The 27,779-nt window shown below is 47.8% G+C and overlaps 1 protein-coding gene across 1 annotated transcript; it reads right to left on the bottom strand.

The window, feature by feature from the left end:
• Positions 1-3,356: 3,356 nt before the first annotated feature.
• DHH (desert hedgehog signaling molecule) lies at positions 3,357-24,496 on the bottom strand. Its single transcript, XM_081898841.1, has 3 exons — positions 22,923-24,496; positions 6,297-6,558; positions 3,357-5,600 (listed from the first exon to the last, which is right to left on the bottom strand). Exons 1-3 carry the CDS (start codon positions 23,229-23,231, stop codon positions 4,933-4,935), a joined length of 1,239 nt encoding a protein of 412 aa, XP_081754967.1. The 5' UTR covers positions 23,232-24,496; the 3' UTR covers positions 3,357-4,932.
• Positions 24,497-27,779: the final 3,283 nt, after the last annotated feature.

Raw genomic sequence — 27,779 nt, 5'->3', positions numbered from 1 at the left:
CATGGAGGGGGCTCTTTTGTTGCAACCATAAAATGAATAGGCCAACTGCATTTTTGGTGGTGATCAACCTGTAGCCAATTTTTTTAAAATGATAACAGTGGTACCTTGGTTCTCAAACGCCTTGGTTCTCAAACGCCAAAAACCCAGAAGTAAGTGTTCCGGTTTCCAAATGTTTTTCGTAAGCCGAAGGTCCGATATGGCTGCTGGCTATTGTTTCTGGGGCAGCTGCACCAATCAAAAGCTGCGCTTTGGTTTTTGAACATTTCAGAAGTCGAATGGACTTCCGGAACGGATTAAGTTTGGTGCTTTTGTTTTTGCTATTTATTTTGCGTTTTTGTTTCGGAGGCTTTTTCGGTTAATTTGTTTCTGTGACTGTATGGAACCCAGTTCAGTTACTGATTGATTGATTGATTGATTGATTGTGTGACTGCAGAAATGGATAAAAGCCCCCCCATCCAAACAATGACTATCATCAGTGCAGGTAAGAAAAAAAAAATTAATTTTCATCATCTACAATACTGTCTTCTTTATTTTATAGTACAGTACATTGATTATTGCTTTATGGATCCATGGACTCATTAGATAGTAAAATTCATGTTTAATTGCTCTTTTAGGGGTTGTTTTTAAAAGTCTGGAACGGATTAATCTGTTTTGCATTACTTTCTATGGGAAAGCGTGCCTTGGTTTTGGAACGCTTTGGTTTTGGAACGGACTTCCGGAGCAGATTAAGTTTGAGAACCAAGGTACTACGGTACTACATATGCCTGCATGAGATGACCAATGATGCTAGTATGCATTGGGAAATTGTTCCCTAGGATAAAAATGCACCGAATCCCCACAGAATTGTAGAGTTCGAAGGGACCCTTAGTTTCATCCAACCGCCTCCAATGTAGGAATATGCAGCTGCTCCATATGGGAATCGAACTTGCAGCTTTGCCACGATGGGCACCACGCTCTACCCAACTGAGCTAGGGGAGATGAACATAGTTTGACAGTGAAAATCAGATTCTCCTGGGCTCAAACGTTGTCGTCCGAAAGCCCTGCATCTCCCACTGCTGGGTCAAACACACCTGCTAAGGAAGCCAAACTGACCCCACACAGGCGTACAGCAGCGAGGGGGGTTCTGCGGAGGAGAGGAAAATGGAGCTAGACAGAGCAAGAGAGGACATTGAGGCAGCCAGACTTCACGCCCACACAGCCCAGTGTAAACAGTTGCCTCTCTCAGCTCCCGGCTCGCTCTTGACCTTCATTATACAAATGCCAGAGGCAGGAATGCGAAACAGGATCAGGAGGGTACGAAATGGTGGCACGAAGTCAAACCTCCCGGCGGGAGGTGACGGGGCACCCTCCCAGGCGTGACTAGCGGTGCCAACGAGGCAGGCTGCTGCTCTTCAGCAAGATGGCGTGGCTACAACACAGGAAGATGGGCGAGTGCCCACCACATACAGAGACCACTTAGCGATTCTCCAGCAATGCCAGGCAGAGCTCTCAGTCCTTGGTCTTCTCCCCACTGGCAGCAGCAGGGGCTGAACGTGAGACCTCAGGAGCGGACCTGAGTTATGGCCTCATTACTGCCGCCAGATGAGACACGGGTGGTGCTGTGGGTTAAACCACAGAGCCTAGAACTTGCCTATCAGAAGGTCGGCGGTTCGAATCCCCACGACCTGTTGCTCGGTCCCTGCTCCTGTCCACCTAGCAGTTCGAAAGCACGTCAAAGTGCAAGTAGATAAATAGGTACCGCTCCGGCGGGAAGGTAAACGGCATTTCTGTGTGCTGCTCTGGTTCACCAGAAGCGGCTCAGTCATGCTGACCACATGACCCGGAAGCTGTACGCTGGCTCCCTCGGCCAATAAAGCGAGATGAGCGCCACAACCCCAGAGTCGGCCACAACTGGACCTAATGGTCAGGGGCCCCTTTACCTTTTACTGCCGCCAGGTTAAGGACAGAGGATGCACCCTAAGGAGCGAAGGCCCTTCAGACAGGCCCGGTGAGAGACAGGGGACTTTATCACACACAAATGCAGACAGTTCAAAGACACCCTGATCCACAGTCTTACATGAGCTCCAGTGACCGCATGGGGCGAGTGCTGACCTTTTAAGCGCTAAACGGCCTCAGCCCAGTATACCTGAAAGAGCGTCTCCACCCCCATCGTTCAGCCCGGACATTGAGGTCCAGCTCCGAGGGCCTTCTGGTGGTTCCCTCCCTGCGAGAAGTGCATCTACAGGGAACTAGGCAAAGGGCCTTCTTGGTGGTGGCGCCCGCCCTGTGGAACACCCATCAGATGTCAAGGAAATAAACAACTATCTGACTTTTAGAAGACAGCAACCCTGTTTAGGGAAGTGTTTAATGTTTGAAGTTTTATTCTGTTTTTAGTGTTGGGAGCCGCCCAGAGTGGCTGGGGAAATCCAGCCAGAAGGGCAGGGAAGAAATAATATATTTTTATTTTTATTTTGTTTTTATATATGTTGGAAGCTGCTCAGAGTGGTTGGAGCAACTGAGTCAGATGGTGGGGGTATAATAATAATAATAATAATAATTTGCATGCACAAATGTGCTTCTCTTTGGATCCTGGTCTGCAGTCTTAATGCGCACTGTTTCCTTGTGTGCATGCATGCGCCATCCATCACATTGCAGTGCAATGCCCTGTTGCTGCTTCAGCCTGTCCCCTCCTCCGGGGTTGGGAGCCTGTAGCCCTTAGTTGCCACATCACAAATTGCTTGGTGTTTATAGGCAGCCCTGTATCGGGAAGTTTTTAATGTTTGATGTTGTATCATGTTTTAAATATTCTGTTGGGAACCGCCCAGAGTGGCTGGGGAAACCCAGCCAAATGGGTGGGGGTATAAATATATATATTTTTTATTTATTTTTTATTATTATTATTATTATTATTATTATTATTATTATTATTATTACATACACAGAGTGCCCCATTCTTCTCCGTGAGGACCATGGATTCGTGAACTGAAAATGGTGTAGGTGCAAGTCACTTGTCAGCTGCACTGAGCAAGCTCTGTCTGCACATGCACTTTTGAACAACTGGATTTGGAAGAATGTATGGAATCCCAGTGGCGTAGCATGGGTTGCCAGGGCCCGGGGCACCCCCTAACCCATGCAGGAACAGAAGTGGCTTCCTACCCAAGCCAGGACCTCCCCTCCCCCCAAAAAAATTATATTGTGAGAGGAGTCAGAGGAATTATCTTTAGTAAAACACACATAAAAATAATATTGTAAAAAAGGGGGGGTGGGGGAAGGAGACGTTAAAACACAGCTTACAAAAATAACCCCACCGTTTGCAATCCTCTTCCTGACAAAACGTCAAATTAATACGCATCGCGAGACAAGAGGTGGCAACAGACCACACTTAAATTACTACTTTATAAATAAAAAAATATAAACTCTGAAGCGGCAGCTAAGGGTTACAACAGGCTTCGTAAGTGTGAAGGAATGGACTTTAAAGTTTCAGCAGTTAAGTGTTAAGATTGGCCCCCACACCACAAATGCACAGAGAGGGGGTGAGGTGGGGGGTGAGCTTTGCATGAGGTCCAGGTGGCAGAGAAAGGAGGGGAATGGGGGGGCCGTGGCTCCCCATCGTCACAGAACCAGCTAGTAGCCCCAGCCTACAGAATAAGAAGACAGCCCTTTCTCTGTGAGTCTTCCATCTTGAACCACTCCGACTCCCTTCCCATTGAATCCAGTGTTGTGACTTAGGTTAAGTCAAGGATGCCAGGTTAAAGTGACCCTGTGCACGCCAAGTTTCAAAGCACCCACAAATAGGACCCTCGGGCTAATTGTCTCACCCTGTCTGAAGACTACATCAGTGTGGACGCACCTCTAGAATTAGGGGCAGCCAATGGAACACCCTCAGTTATTTTGTATGTCTTCTGAATACTGCAGTGCACCTCTGGAGGTGGGGAGGAGAGGGGGTAAGGGCAAGGGCACAGACCCAAGTCATTCTCCCAGACCTCCTTGGCATGGGATCTCTCGTTTGTGCCTCCCCACACCCTGGCTCCACTCATCTTTGTGGAGCGGCTGAAGAGCAACATCTCGTTTTATGCTAATGTCAAGCAGAGATCGGGACAACCATCTGGAACGAGGGAAATCCACCCCACCCACTAAAAACCAGACAGTGGGGCTTGCTGGCTTTGTGCTAAATTTAGGAGGAGGAGGAGGAGAAGGGACGGAGAGTGCCTTTCGATGTTTGCAAGTTCCACAGACGCGTCTGGGTAAAGCCCAGGGCCTTCTGAATGCAGCCCACGACTAGCGCATTCAAGTTGGGCATTCCAAATCCTACGCTGCCGACAAACCCTTTCCCTCTCTTTCGCTGCAAGTGGTTTCAGGAGGCATCATCTTAGGCAGAGGTTTTCAACCTTTTTGGGTCCACGGCTCCCTTGAGCGACTACATTCTTCTTGCGGCACCTCTGTGGGGCTCAGGAGCCCAGTTAAGTCACCCCTTGCGGAGTGTTCCCTCAGCCTTCTCTCCTCTCCCGTCTCCTTGGACATCCTCTGGGCAGCTGCCACCACTGCCCTTGGTTGCTGAGCCCCCCCCTCCCCACCCCAAAGAGAGGTGCCTCCTCACACTGCGCCACAGACGCCTGGGAAGCACCCCCTAGCCAGCCCCAGAGACACCACTTGCCTGAGGTGCTTGTAGTCAGGGCTGCTGCAGCAACAAACAGCTGTGCAGGCCTTTGGGAGGCAGAGATACAAGAGGACATCAGAGGAGGGAGGGAAGGAAAGAGGGACAGAGGTCAGTGTTGCCCACAGCACCCCTGGCCATCGTTCAAGGCACCCCAGGGTGCCACGGCACACCAGTTGAAAACTACTGATCTAAGGAATCATGGCCAATAAGGCACGGGGCCAAGCTGGAGTCCAAACTCCTTATCCTTTGTCTTATGGCTTGATGAGCTTAAATCTGCACAGCAGGCTGGATTCTCTCTATGGGTGAAGAGTGTCCTGGCCCAGCGCGCCCCATGCCAGCCAGTAGAGGAACTGTGAATACCAATGCATGCCCGTCTCCTGGGCGCTGCAGTTCCTGGCTTCGCCTGCGAGAGGCAGCAGCGAGAGGAGGCGGTGAGCCAACCTCAGCGGGGCAAATACCCGATGGGCCCAATGGTGGCTTTCGAGGACGGCGTAGCATGAAGCCAGCACCCCGTTCACCAAAATGGTGCCGTGCGAAGTCAAAGGGGCATACACCCCGACGCCCTCTTGCCGCCACACGCGGACCACCCGAGCGGGGTGCAGCTGGCGCCCGCCCGCCCGGTGCGCCAGCACAGAGTCCCCCACGCGCACCCGGCTGGCAAACACCGGAGAGAAGTCCGCCGTGTTGTTGGCCGGGCCCCGTGCGGAAAACACGAGGTGCGAGGGTGTGAGGAGGAGCCGGCGGACGGGGCCGTCTGTCTCGATAGCCACGAAGGTGGTCCGCCAGTGCTGGTCCCGGTCGAGAAACAACAAAACCTCGCTGGGGGTCACCTGCCCACTCTGATCGACGCTGAGCACGTAGTCGCCCCGCCGGAGATCCGAGAGGCCTCTCTTCTCGCCGTTCCACAAGGTCACCGCTGCGTCGCCAGGAAAACAGCCCCCGGCACGGATAGCCATGGAGTTATCTAAGGGAGCAGAAGGAGATAATAAATAACTTATTTATACCCCACCCATTTGGCTGGGTTTCCCCAGCCACTCTGGGTGGCTCCCAACAGAATAATAATAATAATAATAATAATAATAATAATAATAATAATAGCTATTCCGCCTGGCCTTTAATTTGAATTCAGCCTGATCTTTTATTTCAGAGAGGGAGAACTGTGCAGCGCCCCTTCAGCGACGCACCGTCTTGGCTTCTACCTTAGCCCTGCGCAGCCTCTTCGGGCAGGGGGAGCCTTCATCCCTCTGCCCTGAAGAGGCTTGGTGCACTTATCCCAGAAGCCAGAACAGCCACACGGTATCCCAGAAGCCAGATCCCTCTTGCTGTTCTGGCTTCTGGGATTCAGAATAATTTTTTCTTGTTTTCCTCCTCCCAAAACTAGGTGCGCCTCATGGTCTGGTGCATCTTATGGAGCGAAAAATACGATAAATTTTTAAAACAAAAAAACACACACACTAAGGTAGCAAAAATGTCCCAAAGTTTGGTCTTGCTCCCGTTCCTTAAACAGTGCATGTGATACCTGCCCTTTCCCAAAACGGGAGATGCATCCCATAACCCTCACATTCATGGCCTCTTGTGCAAATCTCACTAATAGGATCCTCCTCCGCCACCCTTTTTCCAGAACTGGGAACCCCAACTTGAGCTCCTTCCTCCTGTTTACCTGCTCTCACAGACACGTGAATGTGCGCCTTGGACTCATAGTAAACCCAGTCGAAACCAGCCTCCACTGCTAAGCGGGCCAGCATGCCATATTTCTCCCTGTCGCGGTCGGATGTTGTGATGTCCAGCGCCCGGCCTTCGTAGTGCAAGGAGTTGGGCAGGTGGTGTCCGTCTTCGTCCCAGCCCTCCGTCACTCGCAGCCTCGTTCCCGGCCACATGTTCATCACCGCAATGGCCAAGGCGTTCACCCGGTCCTTGCAACGCTGCAGGAAGCAGAGGTGGAGGGAACACTGAACATTCATGCTTTGGACATGGGCGGGGGAAATGCTTTAAGGGAGAGACTCTGGACATCAGTCAAAAAACAGCATTTTAAATGTGTTATAAATATGCAACACCAGGTGGCGCTGTAGAGCAAAAACCCATTTCTATGCTATTTTAAATAGAGTTTTTTTCTTTGGTTATAACATTTAATTTATGACTCATTTATAGCACTGTTGTTTTTCCTTGTGTGTAGATCCACCCTCTGAAGGGGGAGCATATGATAGCTGGAAGCTGTTTGCTGCAACAAGCTTTTGCAGTTGGAAATCAAAATAACTAAGGAAGGCAAGAAGGTACCAGTTCCAGAATAGCTGCCTTCTCACCTTTCAAGCCTTTTCTCTGCTAAATCTAATTATCAAATGCCGTATCTGACAAGGAGGAGAGCAAAATAATCAGAAAAGCACCTTGCAATCAAAAATGCAATTGCAGAAAGTTTTCAGGAGCCCAATAAGGTTTTGCTTTAGAACAAACACAATTCTGCTCTGAAAGCATTTGTTTATTTTCTCGGAAATATTTTCTAAGCAGCTTTAATACACTTTCCCCTCCACCCTCCGATTGCTGCGAGGTCAGTTTATAAATACAACCTAGGAAAGCAAGCTTTTTAAAGCAGGGGGTGAGGGAGCCAGTGGGCTGGATCCTGGCCACTGAGAATTAACCATTAACTCTTTGAGATTAGCCTACCTCCTTCCTGGAGCAGCCATGTGGAAAAAAGCAGTTGTTTGTTACTAGCTGCCCTGAGAAAAACACATTCTGATTTGCTCTCTGGTTTTTAATTAACCTGCTTTAGTCTGTGCAGGGCGAAGAGTGGGCAGATATAGAAATTTTGGGACCTGAGCAAAATCCTGCTTGCTTTTTTTTGTTCCTCCGGCCACTACTTCCAGCAGCTCCCCCTGTAGGCCTAAATTGAACCAGGACCTTGCTCTTTAACAGCCTGTTTCAAATGAAATCCCTAAGACGCTTGTGGCATCTTAAAAACTAACATGGCTTTCATGGAGTAGAATCATCTTTGTTGGATGCATGAAGTTCATTCCATAAACATGTTTTTTTTTTTAATGCCTTTAATAAAGGTGGCGAAAGACTATTGCTTTTGCCGCAAGAGACTAGCGTGGTGATGATAAACGCCATCTCCAACTCCTCGAAAGATTCCATCAATGGTGTCGCCAAATTTTTTTACACATCGCTTGGGAAGACAGGCAAACTAATGCCAGGGTACTGGAAGAAGCAAAGATCACCAGTGTTGAAGAAATGATTCTTCAACATCAACTTCGTTGGACTGGTTGTGTTGTGCAGATGCCTGATTATCGTCTTCCAAAGCAACTACTCTATTCCGAACTTAAAAATGGAAAGCGTAATGCTGGTGGACAACAAAAGAGGTTTAAAGATGCTCTCAAGGCAAATCTTAAAAAATGTAGGATAAACACCGACAACTTGGAAACACTGGCCTGCGAGCGCTCCAGTTGGAGAACAGCCTTGACCGAAGGTGTCATGGGCTTTGAAGACACTCAAACTCAGGACGAAATGGAGAAACGTGCTAAGAGGAGGGCACGCTTGGCAAACCCTCACTGTGATCAACTCCTGCCTGGAAACCAATGTCCCCACTGTGGAAGGACGTGTGGATCCAGAATTGTTCTTCACAGTCACTTACGGACTCACTGCTAAAACTGTGTTTATGGAAGACAATCTTACTCAGCTACAAGTGATCGCCAAAGAAGAAGAAGAAGAGGCAGCTTCTGGGAATTGGGAGAGAAAAGATATCTGGAAGATTGCATCCATTTTCTCGCCATCACTTTGCAGAGTTATCTCCTGCGATGACAGAACCACAGGCATCCCCTGTAGTTCCAACCACATCCTTGGTCCGGTTATTACAGCACCCCCTGCTGGGACTAGAAAAAATGGAAATGTGTGGAGATAAGTTGTGTCACACAAGGACAATGCGTGAGCGCCTATCTCAGTTCCTAAGGTGAAGCCATAACAGTTAGTTTTCCAAGGGATTGGAACAAAAACAAGAACGTTTTTATCGCTTTCATTTCTGCTACCAGTGCAAATAGAGTGCTATCATCGTATGACGGACAGGGTGTAGCCTTGATGAAACAGGAACAACCAGTGCCAATATTCCCAGTTTGGGAGGGAGTGGAGGGTCAGGGTGATGGAAGTGGAACTGGAAAAGCACTTGTCCATTTTTCCTTTGAATGGAAATGGATTGAGCCTTCCATTTTATGGATTTTGTGTTGGCAGCACAGCAGGAGAGTGGAAGCGGAGGTCACAGGATCGTAGAATTTGTAGAGCTGCAAGAGCCCCAACTATTAATTGCATTTAAAAGACAACACGAACAACAAGAACTCTAAAATCAGTGAATCGTCAAAACAAAGGCAGAAGGTGAACTGTAAAAATAAAATAAAAAGATTGCAGTTTCCAGGAGGGCGATGCTGAAGTACTACTAACTCGTAATCTGCAAAACTGGAATGGAGCTAAATGTGCAACCAGATGCAAATCTGCATAATTTATGGTTGGCCTTGCCGCTTTTGAAAATGTAGGACACAGAATTCAGATTTTTAAAGTGACTGTTCTGCCAGGTCTCTCCCCTCTCCTCCCATTGCCAAGTACATACAGTAGGGCTGCTACACATCTGGATTTTCCTGGACATTACTGGGATTTCAAAGGTGGAATTGACGTCCAGTGGGGCGGGGATTTCTGAAAGGTGGTGCTTTGGATCAACCAAAAATTCACATTTTTTCCAAAAGAAAAAAAGAAGCAGCTCAATAACTTGGGAGGGGGGTGTCTAAGAAAACAACAACAACAAAAACTCATTAACTTTTGGGGTGTCCTAGTTCTTATTCTTTGAAAAATGGCAACCCTAATATACAGCCCTAAATATTTTACAGATATAAAACACTTATGAGCTATTTTACAAGTTATATTTTGCGCGTGCGCGCACACACACAATACTTTTATTAAATTTTCAACAAAAATAAAAAATAGAAAACAAACAGCAACCGCCACCACAACAACCACAAACAGAGGAAAATATACATAAAAGCAATATCAACTCCATAAAATGGGATTCTCTGAATCCCACAACTTCCCTCCCCCTCGCTCCCCTGCTTTCTTAATTTTCTTTTTCAACTGCATACCATTTCTACTTCAAATTTTTTTCCTACCTCAAATTTCATACATTGTTTATAAAATGACCAGTGTGTGCATACTTGAAACATCTTAGGTACATATCTTCATTGGGGGGGGGAATACACGCAAGAAGCACTTGTGGGGGTGCTGTGGCTGACTGTGGCTTCCTGTTCTGTGCACACTTGTTTTGCACTCCTGGGTTTCTCCTCTGCATCATGTGCAGAAGGGCCATGTGCCATTCACAGCTCATCATGCAACCAGGCAGACTTTGGTCTTTCAAATTTCAGAAGCGCCCTGTGCAAGGCCAAAATTGCGCTGCCTCCCCCCCCCCCCGGGCCTCTCACTTTCCGTTCTGTTCAATTCACTAGGTCACACTCTTGCAGGGCCCTATGCTCACAGCTCAGTGGGGTGGAACTGGTCGTTGTTGTTGTTTAGTTGTGTCCGACTCCTCGTGACCCCATGGACCAGAGCACGCCAGGCACCCCTGTCCTCCACCGCCTCCCGCAGTTTGGTCAAACTCATGTTTGTAGCTTCGAGAACACTGTCCAACCATCTCGTCCTCTGTCGTCCCCTTCTCCTTGTGCCCTCCATCTTTCCCAACATCAGGGTCTTTTCCAGGGAGTCTTCTCTTCTCATGAAGTGGCCAAAGTATTGGAGCCTCAGCTTCAGGACCTGTCCTTCCAGTGAGCACTCAGGGCTGATTTCCTTCAGAATGGATCGGTCTGATCTTCTTGCAGTCCATGGGACTCTCAAGAGTCTCCTCCAGCACCATAATTCAAAAGCATCAATTCTTTAGCGATCAGCCTTCTTTATGGTCCAGCTCTCACTTCCATACATCACTACTGGGAAAACCATAGCTTTGACTATACGGACCTTTGTTGGCAATGTCTCTGCTTTTTAAGATGCTGTCTAGGTTTGTCATCACACTGCCATAAATTCAGCCCCGAAATCATGGGAGGAGTGTTGCCAGCTAACCCACCCTTTGCCCTTGGAAGCCTTATAAGAAAGTGCCGCAAGAGAGGGACTGTGAGCAACTTTCAGGGAGGGGAGTTTCTCAGGTGAAACAGCGAAGCTCCTTTGTTATTTTTCCTATTGCATTATGTTGTTTAAATAATCTTGTTATATTTATGGTTTCGGAATATAGTTTTTTGGTATGTTATTATATTCACAACTGCTTTGCTATGATTACGAGATTGCTTTCGTAGCGTTTCCTTGAAATACGCCCCTGTTTCTTTGTTGCAAGCCACTTTGAACCTGATTTTTTGTGCGCACAGAAAAGCAGCATACAATTAAATGAAGTCGCCCAGAGTGGCTGGGGAACCCAGTCAGATGGGCTGGGTGCAAATAATAAAATTGTTGTTGTTGTTGTTGTTGTTGTTAGACTATAAGGCACAGATGAAGAAGGAAGGAAGGAAGGAAGGAAGGAAGGAAGGAAGGAAGGAAGGAAGGAAGGAAGGAAGGAAGGAAGGAAGGAAGGAAGGAAGGAAGGTGTTAAAATGCAACTCCCTGATTTTCTCATGATGCAAAATTACAACAATTTGAAACAAAGGTTTGAAAGCCAGATAAAGCTCTATGGGAAGATGATAAAAGCTGTGCCAGCCAGAAATTTTAACTCCTCTTCAAGGCAACCGACGGGTAGATTGTATGCAGCTAGCTCACTGCCTCTGCCCCATAAGTTCTCTGCCCCCCCACCCCCATGGCTGGCAAACCGATTTCTTCCACACACAGACAAGGTCTGGCCAAACGGCACAATCTCTTCTTAGAAAGAGCCAGGCGATGGAGATGGGAGCACCGTTCTAGTAGGGTGGTGCAGAAAAGAGAGAGATGGTGTTTAATGAAAGGGAAATATAAGCCTTATCTATAGTGAAAGGAGCACGCTCGAAGCCCAAAGAGGAATGTGCGACACTTTCCATCGGCTCCTGGGCCGGAGGACAATAGCTGTTTTCCAGGCCCAGAATTACTCAACGCAGCGAGAATTCAAGCTCCTCGGGTAATAACAGCAAAATCATCAACTTTGCCACAAAGGACCCTTTCAGCTGCTCCACACTCCCTGCGCTGGTGTCAGTGCAGCGGGTGGGGGGGGGGGGAAAGGGCACCGTAGGACGTGTCATAGATGGGACCTTGCTGGGTTGACCAATCCTCCCCCTGCTACTCCCACTGGGGTTCCTTCAGCACCCAGCGAACAGAGCAGAAGGCGTCCAGACCAAGCGGCTGATTTGTCTCTGCTGTGAGCTGCAAGGAACTACGAAGCTTGGAGACTTGCTGGAAGGCCATTTGATTAAAAAAAAATTATCGTCTCCCTGCCCACTCACATTCATGGGCCTCATCACGGAACAGACTCGTTCCCCAGCCAAAACTTATCCAAGCTGGCTTGATCGCTGGAGGCTAACGGAGACACCTGCCCTCTTGTACATTTTACAGACAAATGCAAATCACAGAAGGTTCAGCCCCAAAATCTATTAGCCGGCTTTTAAATCTGTTTTCAGGATCTCAACCCAAACAGAATCCATGTAACAAGGGATAAATAATAATACTACTACTAATAATAATTTATTATTTATACACCGCCCATCTGGCTGGGTTTCCCCAGCCACTCTGGGCGGCTTCCAAAACAATATTAAAATACAATAATGCATCAAAAATTAAAATGTTCCCTAAACAGGGCTGCCTTCAGATGTCTTCTAAAAGTCGTCAGATAGTTGTTTATTTGACACCTGGTGGGAGGGCGTTCCACAGGGTGGGCGCCACCACCAAGGAAGTCCTTTGCCTGGTTCCCTGTAACCTCACTTCTCGCAGGGAGGGAACCGCCAGAAGGCCCTCGGCGCTGGACCTCAGTGTCTGGGCAGAACGATGGAGGTGGAGACGCTCCTTCAGGTATACTGGGTCGAGGCTGTTTAGGGCTTTAAAGGTCAGCACCAACACTTTGAATTGTGCTCGGAAACATACTGGGAGCCAATGTAGGTCTGGATGTACAGCAGCTCAGTTGGAAGAAGCATGAGACTCTTAAAACTCTGGGTCATGTGTTCGAATCCCATGTTGGGTAAAAGATTCCTGCATTGCAGAGGACGGGGACTGAATGACCCTAGGGATTCCTTCCAACTTTACAATTTTATGATTCCCTTATGCAAGCCATTCACGCAGCTCTGGGAAGCCAGACACTTGGTGGTGGGAACCCTGAGGGAACTACAAAAAACTAAATCCATGTGCATCATGAGCTGAATCCAACTAAGGCTTCACCCTGTGGCGCTGTGGTCTAAACCGCTGAGCCTCTTGGGCTTGCCGATCAGAAGGTCCATGGTTCGAATCCTCGCGATGGGGTGAGCTCCTGTTGCTCTGTCTCAGCTCCTGCCAACTCAGCAGTTCAAAAGCACGCCAGTGCAAGTAGATAAAAAGGTACCGCTCCGGCGGGAAGGTAAACGGCATTTCCGTGCGCTTTGGTTTCTGTCACAGTGTCCCATTGCGCCAGAAGCGGTTCAGCCATGCTGGCCACGTAACCCGGAAAGTTGTCTGCGGACAAACGGCGGCTCCCTTGGCCTGAAAGCAAGATGAGCGCCGTCACCCCATAGTCACCTTTGACAGGACTTAACCATCCAGGGGTCCTTTACCTTTTACCTAAATTTAAAGCACCAACATGCCACTTTAAATAGTAATGACTTCCATCAAAGAGTCCTGGGCACTGTAAGTTTGTTAAGAGTGCCGAGAACACTATTGTCTGAACAACCCTACACTTCTCAGAGTCCCCTAGGAAAAGGGATTGATTGTTAAACTACTCTGGGAAATGAATAGGAGTTTCCTAACAACTCTCGGCACCTTTAACAAACTACAGTTCCCAGAATTTTTGCGGGAGGAACGTTGACTGTTTGAGGTGGTATGGGACTGCTTTCAATGTACAGAGCAGAAGGGGCTTTCGCCCAATAAGAATAGGACCCTTAAAATTAATGGGCATAACTCACCCATTTCAGTGGGTCTGCCCCTGACTTAGTTCAATAAACCCGAATGTAATAATTAAGGATCATAATATACAGTGGTACCTTGGGTTACAGATGCTTCAGGTTACAGACGCTTCAGGTTACAGACTCCACTAACCCAGAAATAATACCTTGGGTTAAGAACTTTGCTTCAGGATGAGAACAGAAATGGCGGCACAGCGGCAGCAGGAGGAGCCATTAGCTAAAGTGGTGCTTCAGGTTAAGAACAGTTTCGGGTTAAGAACGGACCTCCAGAATGAATTAAGTTCTTAACCCGAGATACCACTATAATTAAAAACACAATTGTGGAGTGCTTGTTAAGACATCTCTGTGCTTTTTGCATTCATTACCCAAAAGAGTGTAAAGTAGAGACAATTTCAGCAAACATGTCAGGAAATGGGTGTAATGTTCTACATTCCTGAAAATAAAAGCAATTTTTAAATGGATTGATTGATTGATTGAATTTATATACCGCCCTATACCCAGGGGTCTCAGGGCAGTTCACAGACTTAGAGATCAACACACACAGAGAAGAAGCTAAAGGTTCAGCTCAGGGTCCTAAGATGGAATATCGACAGCACAGAAAGCTCTCTTCCTGTAACTTTTACTTGGCGATCTTTTCTTCGGTGAGGTTCCCCCCCCCTACTAATTGCTTTAGGATCACCTGACTCTCCTGAATACGACATAATTGAGTGAGCATCAAAGGTAGGCCGGGAGAGGGGATTTTAAATGGTTCCACAGATCTAATCTCTCACTTTCAAGAAGCAGGTTTGAAAACATGAGAGCCAGCACAAGTCTAGGTGGAAAGAGAAACTCCTTTTACAAAAAACCCCATGTAAGTAGCAGTTTGAAGTAGCCTTGAAATTATTTTCATATCACAAGGGCAAGGCTGGCAGTCTCAACATGAGGCTGAAGACTCACTTGCATGTTTGGTAGATTTGTCTTGTTTGCATTTGTTCACTGGGATCAAATTATTGAAGCCAGGGATGGTACAAACAGATTAAAAATTGATCCTCTTCTTAAGTCATCGAGAAGGAGGGTTTCAGAGTTGCAAATCTGCTTTGCCTCTTCCCCAGATTGATTCTGCTACCATTTCCTTAATTTGCCACTGTCCCAATTTATTGGAGCAGGGTTTTTTTTTTAAAAAAAAAAATGCATTTACTGGAGCTAGTGAAAGCATGTCTCCATACCACTGGTGGTAAGGTTATAGCACAGGGCCAGGGAGTCTTTTTCAGCCTGAGGGCCAAATTCTCCTGGGCAACCTCCCAGGGGCCACATGTTGAGGGGAGGAAGCAGAGGTCAGAGAAAACAGAGTAAGGAATGTAAGAAGTACCTTTTGTACAGGAGAGCATTTTCCACAAGGCTCTAGAAGCCAAGCCTTATGAAGAACAGTTGAAGGAGCTGGATATGTTTAGCCTGGAATAGAGGAGCCTGAGACGAGCCTGTCTCAAATGTCTCAAGGGCTGTCACATGCAAGATGGAACAAGCTCATTTTCTCCTGTTCTGGAGATGAGGACTCGAACCCATGGCTTCAAGCCACAAGAAAGGAGATTCCGACTAAACATCAGGAAGAACTTTCTGACAGGAAGAGCTGTTCAGCAGTGGAATGGTCTCCCTTGGGACGTTGTGGGCTCTCCTTCCTTGGGTGTTTTTAAGCAGAGGTTGGACGGCCACGGATGCTTTAGCTGAGATCTCTGCGTTGGAGGGGGTTGGATTTAGCTGACCCCTGGGGTCTCTACAATTCAAAGATTCTGTGATACAAACACCCTTCGCTGTCCTCTATCCCGGGAAGCAAAATGCACTATTAGACTTCAGGGACACATTCCAGACAGACATAATCACTCAAGAAGGGGTGCAAAACTGAGGTGGGTGGGTGGAGCCTGAGGCGAGGGTCCGTGACTGGGGATAGGGGAAATAGGAGAGTCCCATGGAGCAGAAACAAAGGCAGGGGGGAGATGCATCTGGTCCCTGGGTCTGAAGTCTCCCACCCCTGCTATAGATTCATATACAGTGGTACCTCGAGTTACATATGCTTCAGGTTACATACGCTTCATGTTACAGACTCCGCTAACCCAGAAATAGTGCTTCAGGTTAAGAACTTTGCTTCAGGATGAGAACAGAAATTATGCTCCAGTGGCGCAGCAGCAGCAGCAGCAGGAGGCCCCATTAGCTAAAGTGGTGCTTCAGGTTAAGAACAGTTTCAGGCTAAGTACGGACCTCCAGAACAAATTAAGTACTTATCCCGAGGTACCACTGTATATCAGGCATGTCCAACTTCAAGTTGACTGTGATCCACGATCCGATATAAAAACTGGCAATGATCTACCACCCAGGGATGGGTGCAGGGCGGGTGGGCGCTGGCTGCTTCCCCCGAGGTGACATGGATGGGTGCAAGGAGGGAGGGTGCATGTCGCCCATTTCCCCCTACGCCGGCTGCTTCCCCGACATGGTGGGGGTGGATGCAGGGAGGGTGCACCGCGCGCGCGCCAGCAGGGTAGGGGTGGGCGCACATGCAACGTCAAAACATCCCCTCCTAACACCTCCAGTGGAGGGTGGGTGGCGATCGACCAGAATTCATTGCAGGATCTAGCCGTCAATCACAATCGACGCACTGGACATGTCTGATATATATCATCAGTGATCCCTGCTTTACGTCCCAACTGTAAAACCATCATGGTATCACATCAGAAAGGAATCGTGATGCCCTTTAGCCCTGCTCGCTGCCCGAACACCCTCTAAGTCAGGGGTCAGGAACCTTTTTCAGCCATGGGCCGGTCCACCATCTCTCAGACCATGTGGTGGGCCGGACTATATTTTGCGGGGGAGGGGGGGGACAAAATGGGCTGGACTATATTTTGAAAAAAAGATAATGAATGAATTCCTATGCCCCACAAATAACCCAGAGATGCATTTTAAAGAAAAAGACACATTCTACTCATGTAAAAACATGCTGATTCCTGGACCGTCCGCGGGCCGGATTTAGAAGGCGATTGGGCCACATCCGGCCCCCGGGCCTTCAGTTGCCTATCCCTGCTCTAGGTGTTGCTGAACTATGTAAGCCGCAGGCAGCATGGCCAATGGACTACAGGAGTCTCCTCCCCTGAGTGACCTACCACCACCCAGATTGCAGCAGGCAACCATGGGACCGAAGCTCTCAAAGAGCTGAGAGCTACTGACAACTTGGGTCAGTGAGACAAGAAATGCAATATTTTCAGAAGGCCCAAACAAACCGGGATCTGTATCCGATTTGACCTGGTCAACCCCAGATATGACCGTCAGCTCCTGAGCATGAACAAAATACCTCCATAATGGAAGCGCCCTCTGGAATATTTGCAATGGAGCCAAAGCCCACGCTGTCCAGCTTCCTGTCTCCATTTAGGGCAGTCCTCAGTGCCCCAGAGGATCCGGCCAACCTTCCTGCAATTCTTCCCTTTGTTCTCTCAACACCCCCATAGCTATTAAACGTTAAATGCCGGCTGCCAACCCTCACCCACCCTGCCTTCGGATGGCATGCTGTGACTCAGCAGCAGGAAACTGGAATGAAGTCAGCTTTCTATTCACAAAAAGGCAAAATGTCATTGTCCCATTCTCCCCTCCCTCCGCCGATGCCCTGACAAAATTGATAGACAATAAATAGGACCTTTGCAGGGAAATAGTACGGGGAACGGTATAGAATCATAGAATCATAGAGTTGGAAGAGACCACAAGGGCCATCGAGTCCAACCCCCTGCCAAGCAGGAAACACCATCAGAGCACTCCTGACATAATGTTGTCAAGCCTCTGCTTAAAGACCTCCAAAGTAGGAGACTCCACCACACTCCTTGGCAGCAAATTCCACTGTCGAACAGCTCTTACTGTCAGGAAGTTCTTCCTAATGTTTAGGTGGAATCTTCTTTCTTGTAGTTTGGAACCATTGCTCCGTGTCCGCTTCTCTGGAGCAGCAGAAAACAACCTTTCTCCCTCCTCTATGTGACATCCTTTTATATATTTGAACATGGCTATCATATCACCCCTTAACCTCCTCTTCTCCAGGCTAAACATGCCCAGCTCCCTTAGCCGTTCCTCATAAGGCATCGTTTCCAGGCCTTTGACCATTTTGGTCGCCCTCCTCTGGACACGTTCCAGTTTGTCAGTGTCCTTCTTGAACTGTGGCGCCCAGAACTGGACACAGTACTCCAGGTGAGGTCTGACCAGAGCAGAATACAGTGGCGCTATTACTTCCCTTGATCTAGATGCTATACTCCTATTGATGCAGCCCAGAATTGCATTGGCTTTTTTAGCTGCCGCGTCACACTGTTGGCTCATGTCAAGTTTGTGGTCAACCAAGACTCCTAGATCTTTTTCACATGTACTGCTCTCAAGCCAGGTGTCACCCATCTTGTATTTGTGCCTCCCATTCTTTTTTTTGCCCAAGTGCAATACTTTACATTTCTCCCTGTTAAAATTCATCTTGTTTGTTCATCTTGTTTGTATGCATTTTACACCTGCAGGATGCAGACATGATGTTTCTGCCAGGTTATGTTTACTGGTGAAATGGTACTGCACAATTGTGCCTTAACAGTAGCACCCTTTAGCCCAGGAATTTGAGGCACAACTGCCCTGTTCCCAAGTTCCCTATTTCTTAGGCTACACTGATGTAGAAAACACCCATCCTAATTTGAAAACATTTATATATATATATATATATATATATTTCATTCCCCACCATTTCTATCCCTCTGCCCCAATCTTCCATTTGAAGCTCTGTCATTTCTTTGTATGCTCAATTTAAGGTGGAGGCATTTAACTAGGAATATACTTCTGCAAACATGAAAACAAAAGCAATTCCATTCACAGCTCTCCAAGCTATTGGGTCAAACAAGTTATATACCAATTAAAAGACGCCTGCTTCTTGGGAGAAAAGCAATGACAAACCTAGAGAGCATCTTAAAAAGCAGAGACATCACCTTGCCAACAAAGGTCGGTATAGTTAAAGCTATGGTTTTCCCAGTAGTGATGTATGGAAGTGAGAGCTGGACCATAAAGAAGGCTGATCGCCTTGATGCTTTTGAATTATGGTGCTGGAGGAGACTCTTGAGAGTCCCATGGACTGCAAGAAAATCAAACCTCTCCATTCTTAAGGAAATCAGTCCTGAGTGCTCACTGGAAGGGCAGATCATGAAGCTGAGGCTCCAATACTTTGGCCACCTCATGAGAAGAGAAGACTCCCTGGAAAAGACCCTGATGCTGGGAAAGATGGAGGGCATAAGGAGAAGGGGGAATGACAGGATGAGATGGTTGGACAGTGTTCTCGAAGCTACCAGCATGAGTTTGACCAAACTGCGGGAGGCAGTGGAAGACAGGAGTGCCTGGCGTGCTCTGGTCCAGGGGGTCACGAAGAGTCGGACACGATTAAACTACTAAGCAACAACAACAACAGATCTGCACATCTTTGCACCGAGTCAAATGCAGCTCACCAGCTGCATACTGTGGACTGTCAAATGCTCAAGGCACAAACATCACTCAGAGACTCTGGAGTCCGAGGCAGGCAGCAAAAAACTGTGGCACCAATTGTCGTGTTGCATTTGGCTTCAAAGGCAGCAGGTTCTGCAGGTCTGTCCTGCCTAAATCAGACAAGGTGCAAAACTTCAGGAGGTCTTCCTTGTTCACATTTGCAGGATTATATGTTAGAACTGGGAACGAGAAAGGTTTTCACTGTGACCCAAAGGAAACTTCAGATGTTGGTGAGACCTCACACAAATGCAAAGAGACAGACCTCTACTTTTCCAATTTAAGACGTCCTCTAGGATCAGAGTGAAAGAGAATATTATTGTGTACACTTCTGAACTTTCCAGAGCACAGCTGAGTAGACAGGAGCAATAGGTTTCATTGTCATTAACGCTCAAAGACTAACTAGAACCCGATTACCAGTGTGGCTTCTTTTAACAAGTATTTTCCCCTAAGGATATACAAAGAGTCCTGGTGGATCTTTGCCTTCTGCCTTGCTTTTCAAAATAGCCAAAGAAAATTACACAAGGTACCTTGGTTCTCAAACGCTTTGGTTCCCAAACATCAAAAAGGTACCATTGTATTTGGTGCTTTTGTTTTTGCTGTTTATTTTGCATTTTTGTTTTGGAGGCTTTTTCAGTTAATTTGTTTTTGTGACTGTGTGGACCCCAGTTCAGCTACGGACTGATTGTGTGACTGCAGAAATGGATAAAAGCCCCCGATCTATACAATGACTTATCATCAGTGGAGGTAAGAAAAAATGTTAATTATAATTTTCATCATCTACAACTGTCTTATTTATTTTATAGTATAGTACATTGATTATTGCTTTCATTTTACGAAACAACAGTCTCGTTAGATAGTAAAATTCATGTTAAATTGCTGTTTTAGGGGTTGTTTTTAAAAGTCTGAAACGGATTAACCTGTTTTGCATTACTTTCTATGGGAAAGCGCGCCTTGGTTTTGGATCGCTTTGGTTTTGGAACGGACTTCAAGAACAGATAAAGTTTGAGAACGAAGGTACCACTGTAATGCTCTTCTGATCTGGCTCTCTGGCAGTGGATATCCAAAGGCCACTTAACTGCCTCTTAAAGGTAAAGGTAAAGGGACCCCTGACCATTAGGTCCAGTCGTGGCCGACTCTGGGGTTGTGGCGCTCATCTCGCTTTATTGGCTGAGGGAGCCGGTGTACCGCTTCCAGGTCATGTGGCCAGCATGACTAAGCCGCTTCTGGCAAGCCAGAGCAGTTCACGGAAATGCCGTTTACCTTCCCGCCATAGCGGTACCTATTTATCTACTTGCACTTTGAGGTGCTTTCAAACTGCTAGGTTGGCAGGAGCAGAGACCGAGCAACGGGAGCTCACCCTGTCGCGGGGATTCAAACTGCCAACCTTCTGATTGGCAAGTTCTAGGCTCTGTGGTTTAATCCACAGTGCCACCCGCGTCCCAACTGCCTCTTAACTGCCTCTTAACATGGAGGTTCTCTAAGATTGCTCTCAACGGATAGTCCTGTTCTTCATGCATTTGTCCAATGCCCAATCTACCTATTGGCTACTGATGGGACATGACTAGGTTCATGGGTCTATCTATGGGTCAACTCTGGGTACAATCCATTGGATACAATCCAGTTTTTTAGTTATGTACTTTACAGCTCCTGTTTGCTTATTTCCTTTGTGTGTTGCGTCGCCTATCTGATCTGGATTTTGCGGGTTAACATGCGGAGATGAGTTTGGATTATTTTATTGCAAGGACATCAGGAAACCAAAGAGGAAAACAATGAGGAGGGAGCTGGAAATGTCCAAGGGAGAAAACGAAAGCAAAGGTCAGGGCATATTAAACAATTAGGAAACTGGAGAGACGGCTCCAGGGTTGTTGGTTTTTTCCTAGTTAGAAATTGACCAGACTCTCTGAAAGTTGTGTTTTGCCTGAAATGGGAGGTTTGCAAAAAAGAAAGAAAGAAAGAAAGAAAGAGGAAAAGGCTCTCCTTTTCTCAGCCTGTCTCAGTGGTTTATCACTCACACTGCCCAATACTGATTCATCTGAATCCCAGGAAACTTAAAGCAGGAGCTGGAAGCAGTTTTGTACCTACACTGTGCCAGTTTCAGGGACTGTATGAGGTCCTGGAGATAGAGAAGGCACTCAGATTTACGCCCTGATTTAAACACACTCAAGTTTAACTTCCCCACCGCTTGATCAATCTACCACTGAATGACTCTTTCATGCATTCATCAATCTCCATGGAGAAAACATGTGCAGTCCATATTTTCTTTCCTACACTGAAATTAATTTATACATTTTACCCCCTGCCCCCTTTTCAATTTAAAATCATTCAAGGTGCCTCAAGATCACAGGCTTTTCCAGCACACAAAAAAATTTAAAATGATGGCAGTTAAGATGCAGAATTAAAAACTTAACTTCAACTATAAAGTACCCTGAGAAAAGGATAGCCTGTGTGTTTTAAGAAATGAAAAAGTTGCTACGGCTATTAGTAATAATTAATACCAACAACAACAACAAGACCTTGGGCTATTCTGTCATTCCTTGCAAAGTGTAGCAAACGTCTTGAGATAAGATGGTTTTCCGTACTGCAGATTAAAGACCACGCATTTCAGATGTCATGGAATACGGTGTTCACAAAAGTTATCTGCATTTAAGGGAACATCTCTCTTGTGTGAAGAAAAGCCCTGGGAGCGCTTTCAGACACAACACTGAGACTTATCTCCTGAGTCTCTCTCATACTCTGCAACACATGTGAATGTTGTTTACAGCAGGGTAGAAAATGGGGGGAAAGCCATCTAAAAACCAAGAGTTCAGTCTGGCCGCTGTAGGTTTTATGGGTGTGCACTAAGTCCAGAGGGTGATAATGTATCTCTGGCTTGATATCTGAATGCCTCAAAGGTTCTTTCCTCAGATACTGTCAAAGGGCGAAAAGAATGAAGGGGAGACCATTCACAGCTGAGGAGACAGATAGGATTAGGTCCTCCTCTCCTTCCTTCACTAATGGATATGCGAGATTTCAGATTAGCCAAGTGCTATAAACCTGCCTGAGGAAGTAGAGGCAGGTGAATCTCCCAGAGATCGGATTGCCCAAGAAGAATAACTAACTCCCTAGTGAACATTCATTGCTAGCAATTGATCCCAGACACGGTGAGTTAGCAAATGCCACCTGCTCCTATAGGCTCTGTCACTCTCCTTTCAAGGTCCCAAAGCCCAGGTTCCTGGCGGTGGCACAAAATAATTAAGTTTGTTGAGGATCCCCTCTGAACCAAGTAGTGTAGTCTGAAAACAGCAGGTTACAACTCAGACCTGCCTCTGCCCAGCAGGAAAATCTCTCTCTCTCTCTCGCTCTCTGGATGAAACAGAGAACAGCAGAACTAGTTTATCTTAAAACTAGAGGTTACCTAGAAAAAGGCTAGTCTACAGGTAGCTACTGGTGTTTGATTATTTGAGCTTAAGCCCAGCTTCAATTCCTACATGGGAATTATGGGAGAGACCAGTGGTTAATACTCATAGAAAGATATAATGAAACCTGATGAGAAATCATATCCTCTAATGTGGATATTGCAGTGATGTGTTAAGTCTTATTCTAGAGAGTGGAAAGGTGCTCAGCATATACTTACAGACACTGTGCTTTTATTTTGTTATTTCTTCAAATATATTAGGCCGAGACCTGTGTCAAAGGGCCTCAGAGATCTGGGCTCCACCTTTGCCCAACCCACCAGCAGCACCCACCTCAGTCATCAGCCGGTCTGCCCCTGTGTTCTCTTCGTCCTTGAAGATGATGTCCGGGTTGTAATTGGGCACCAGGTCCTTGAAGCGCTCCGAACGGCGTACGATTTTGCCCTCTGCCTTCCCGCTGGCGCCCAGGGTCTGCTCCGCCACGTTGGGGACAAACTGCTTGTACTGCAGCGGGGTCAGGTTCTTGCGGCTAGACTGCTTGCGCCCCACCGGTCCCCTGCCTGGGCCGCAGCCCCGAGCGGGGCGCCAAAGGCAGCTGGCCAAGCAAAGCCCAAGCAAGATGGCAAGGCAGCGCCAGGCCATGGCAAGCCAGGTGCCCGCAGGGCTGCCTGGCCCTCTCTCCCCCCAAGCTCTCCACTCTCTCCCGTCAGTCCACGATGTCCAGCAAGGAGGGCATCGTCACCACCACGGCAAGGCTGGCTTGGGATGCCTTGGCACCAGCCCACACATGCAGCTGCCCACCGCTGGTGCCAACCAGAGCCTGCGCCAGCACGTGGATCTTCTCTTCTAACTCATGCAGTGCCACCCACCAGTGCCCATAGGAAAGCCTGGCTCCTCCCCGTGCCAAGCGCGTAGTGCCCCTTCAAGCCGGCCATCCCAGCCGGGCAGCGCCTTCCGAGGGCAGCCCGGCTCCCACTCCCGGGCGATGGGGCGGGAGGACGGGCGGGCGGCCGGCGCGACGCTGCCCTCCCGCCGAGGTGGCCGTGGCGGGGCACCGCAGCCGGGCTCCTGCGTCCTCCGCCCGGCTCCGCCTCGAAGCCCGGCCCCCGCGAACAGCTGTACCAGCGCCATCCCTCCTGGTGCCGCCCTGGGCCCGGAGGGAGGCGCGCCCTGCAGACACCCGCTGCCCGCCCAGGGCGGACTCCCGCTCGCGGGGCTGGCAGCGCCTCCGATCGAGCGCCCTCGACGGCGCTGCGCCTTCCCGGCGAGGGCAGCGAGGGCCTCCTAGGCCGGCTCGGGGGAGCCCTCTGCTGCCGAGACGGCGTCGGGGCAGGCGGGAGGCTCCCATCTCCCTCAGCGCTCCCTACTAATAACAGAGGGCGGTGGGAAAATGGGGACGTCCCATTCCATATCCTCTGACATTTCCCCCATGGAAATGGGGACGTCCCATTCCATATCCTCTGACATTTCCCCCATGGAAATGGGGACGTCCCATTCCATATCCTCTGACATTTCTACCATGAAAATAGGGGGGAATGGAGGCTGAAGTTGATGGACTACGCAGAATGAGATAAGTTACCGGTAACAGGAAGGCTTCGAAACCGGCGGGATCAGAGATTCTTAGAAGCCTGGAGTAAATATATGAACTATTTGAAAAGTAACTGTGATGAACAGATTACGCTAGTAGGACTGCAAGAATTTTTGTAAGGTGGATTAGTTGAAATATTGCAAAAAAAGACTATGAAGAGAACTATTAGTTAATTATACGTAATACAGAAAGTAAGAAATGCAGAATAAGTGATAAAAACGGAAAAACATCAGAGGTGGTGACGGAAGTCAAAAATATTGTATGAGATGAGAAGTTATGTTGTATGACTGTTGGAACGGATATGTTAAAAAAAATAATAAAAATATGTGTATGTATATATGAAAATAGGGATGTCCTAAAAGCGGGACATTCTGGGATAAAATCAGAAACCTGGACGGCTTCTCTAAATCGGGGATGTCCCTGGAAAACAGGGACACTTGGAAGGTTTGGGCAGAGAAGCCAGCTCCTAGGGGCTGTGGTCTCTTCAGCACCCCCCAATAAAATATTTGAGGGAACCAGGCCCTGCCAAAGTTAATGGGCATTGTCATTCAAATGGTGTGTGTCTCGGGTGCCAACTTGAATAAAATATTGGGGGGAAACCCCACCCCACATAATTGATCACATGACATGGCTCTCTCTCTCTCTCTCTGAATGGCAATGGCCATTAACTTGGGGGGCTCAAATATTTTATTGGGGGGTCGAAGACTCCTCAGCCCCTAGGAATTGGTTCCTATGGTCTGTGCTCACTGCATCTTGTGATTATGTGGGGCAGGGCTTACCTGCCCCCCCAATATTTTATTCAAGTTGGCACCCCTGACAGGGGGTGTTTCTAGAGGCCCAGTAAAGAAGCCACTACCATTCCTATCGTTGGCCATATTGGACAATCCACCTCCTCTTATTTTCAACCAGTTTTCTGTCCTGCCCCCTCACGCCAAGTCTCTCAACCGACTTTCCAAGAACCACATTTCCTCCCTCACAAGAGAAAGGCTGGCGGGGAGCAGGTCTAGGTCACTGGGTCAGTGTACACAGCCAAGAGCAATCTGGGGTAGTCATGGCTTCACTTCCTGCCCTCTCAAGTCGGTTTCCTGCATGCCCGCATACATGGAAACAAACCAAACAAGGTCAAAATGCAAAACCCGTTCATTCTCTGCAGGCAAAATGCCCATCTTCCTGCCTTCCTGAGACCCCTTTCGCCTTGCCAGCCCCACACTTCTATTGCATGCGCCCACCACGTCGGGTGGAGCTGATGTGATGGCAGAGCAAAAGGCTCTCTCACACCCCCCCCCCCGCCCAAATCCAACCAAGGCCTGCCTTTCCGCTTACCTTCCAGCTAAGCATAAAGGACGAGAACTAGTTTTCCCCCTTCGAAAAAACTGCGCTTCTTATGAAGAGTTGGATTGTGATTATTATTTTCTCCTGCAACAGTGGGCAGGCAACCAGAAAACATTAAAAGGGGGGGACACCTTCTCCAGTACTGTATGGCTAAGAGCCAAAACAAACACAAAACACCACAAGTTTACCCAGGCGTGTGTGAAGCATAACCCAGGCCCCACCTTTAAGGATAATAATGTGGCATTGCAGGAGAGGTACAGGGACACAGGTGGCGCTGTGGTCTAAACCGCTGAGCCTCTTGGGCTTACTGATCAGAAGGTCGGTGGTTCAAATCCCCGTGACGGGGTGATCTCCTGTTGCTCTGTACCAGCTCCTGCCGACCTAGCGGTTCGAAAGCACACCAGCGCAAGTAGATAAATAGGTACCACTGTGGCAGGAAGGTAAATGTCGCTTCCGTGCACTCTGGTTTCCGTCACGGTGTCCTGTTGCTCCAGAAGTGGTTTAGTCATGCTGGCTATATGCTGTCTGTGGGTGAATGCCGGCTCGCTCAGCCTGAAAGCGAGATGAGCGCCGCAACTCTATAGTTGCCTTTGACTTGACTTAACCGTCCAGGGAGTGCAGTGAATTCACATAAGGATGCACAGAAGAATTGCTGCTCCCTTTTGGCACTAACGTGATGCATGACACAGTGTCACATTGAGGGTGGCAGAAAAGCAATGTGTCAGGCAGCGATCATCACCTGTTCCAATCAAGAGCATAGCTGTCAACTTTCAGATTTGAAAATAAGGGATCAGCAGCCGTGAAAATAAGGAATCAGCAGCCTCACCTGTCCCGGGGACAGTCTACGGGATATCTAACAATCCGGGATAGCAGCGGGAAGCAGCGCTGGAATAAGGGAATTTCCCGCAAAAAAAAGGGAAGGTTGACAGCTATGATCAAGAGTAGCCAGTGGTCGGTTGCTTTAATTATTTCCTCTACAAAGTCAGCTCCTTAACTTCTCACAAAAACCTTCACGGTCTGTGCAGGTAAACCGTAGCCTTAGGAACACCCCTCTCTGTGCTGTGCACAGGTCATGCCAACCAAGTAGCTGTGGTGCAGGGGGCTTGCCGCAAAATATGGAGGTCAAACATACTTAATAAGCTTCATTTCAGGCTCAGTATACATGAGCAATTGTGCAACCTCCTGTTATAAGAATTCTAAGGTCTCAAATATAAAATAAATGTTCATAAACGTACAAGGCAAACACATGTTGTTGTTGTTGTTGTTTAGTCGTTTAGTCGTGTCCGACTCTTCGTGACTCCATGGACCAGAGCACGCCAGGCACTTCTGTCTTCCACTGCCTCCCGCAGTTTGGTTAGACTCATGTTTGTAGCTTCGAAGACACTATCCAACCATCTCGTCCTCTGTCGTCCCCTTCTCCTTGTGCCCTCCATCTTTCCCAACATCAGGGTCTTTTCCAAGGAGTCTTCTCTTCTCATGAGGTGACCAAAGTATTGGAGCCTCAGCTTCAGGATCTGTCCTTCCAGTGAGCACTCAGGGCTGATTTCCTTCAGAATGGATCGGTTTGATCTTCTTGCAGTCCATGGGACTCTCAAGAGTCTCCTCCAGCACCATAATTCAAAAGCATCAATTCTTCGGCGATCAGCCTTCTTTATGGTCCAGCTCTCACTTCCATACATCACTACTGGGAAAACCATAGCTTTAACTATATGGACCTTTGTTGGCAAGGTGATGTCTCTACTTTTTTAGATGCTGTCTAGGTTTGTCATTGCTTTCCTCCCAAGAAGCAGGCGTCTCTTAATTTCGTGGCTGCTGTCACCATCTGCAGTGATCATGTATATAAACCACATGTCTGAAATAGTACAGGAGAGCAATCCTGAAGCCATTTTGACTTTCCCAAATTGACCTCAAATATTTCTCTGCAAGGAGAAAGGAAATCGGAAAACCTTTCCAATTGTCTTTGGACTGTAGGGACTTACACCTCCCTGCAAATGCAGTCTGGCCAGTTATCTGTTAAGCTGAGCGAACTATCAAGATGTGTAAGAGATTCAGAAACTAAAGTATTTACCATCTCCAAGGAATGGCCCAGCTACCCAGAAAATGCAAACAAGTAAAGCATTATTAGGTATCCTAGCAGACAGGAGAGAAGCAACACTCTCAAATTTCTGCTGGAGACCACCTCCTTCTGTGATGTATCTATGATGTTTTAGGGGTGATGGTCTTAGGCTACAGGGTGGGCAATTTCAAATGTCTTTATAGGGGCTTGTGCA

This window comes from Podarcis melisellensis (genome assembly GCF_964234715.1).
Source record: "Podarcis melisellensis genome assembly, chromosome: 2".
NCBI classification, from domain to species: domain Eukaryota; kingdom Metazoa; phylum Chordata; class Lepidosauria; order Squamata; family Lacertidae; genus Podarcis; species Podarcis melisellensis.
The sequence above is the reverse complement of the archived record's forward strand: the minus strand, read 5'-3'. Positions and strand labels throughout refer to the sequence as shown.

Bases quoted from the DNA above. Each gene is read 5' to 3' on its own strand.
- DHH (XM_081898841.1), bottom strand. From the start codon at position 23,231: ATGGCCTGGCGCTGCCTTGCCATCTTGCTTGGGCTTTGCTTGGCCAGC. The intron at 6,559-22,922 runs GTGGGTGCTGCT...TGCTTCCTGCAG, and splicing joins CAGACCGGCTGATGACTGAG to CGTTGCAAGGACCGGGTGAA. The intron at 5,601-6,296 runs GTAAACAGGAGG...CTGCTCCCTTAG, and splicing joins TCACGTGTCTGTGAGAGCAG to ATAACTCCATGGCTATCCGT.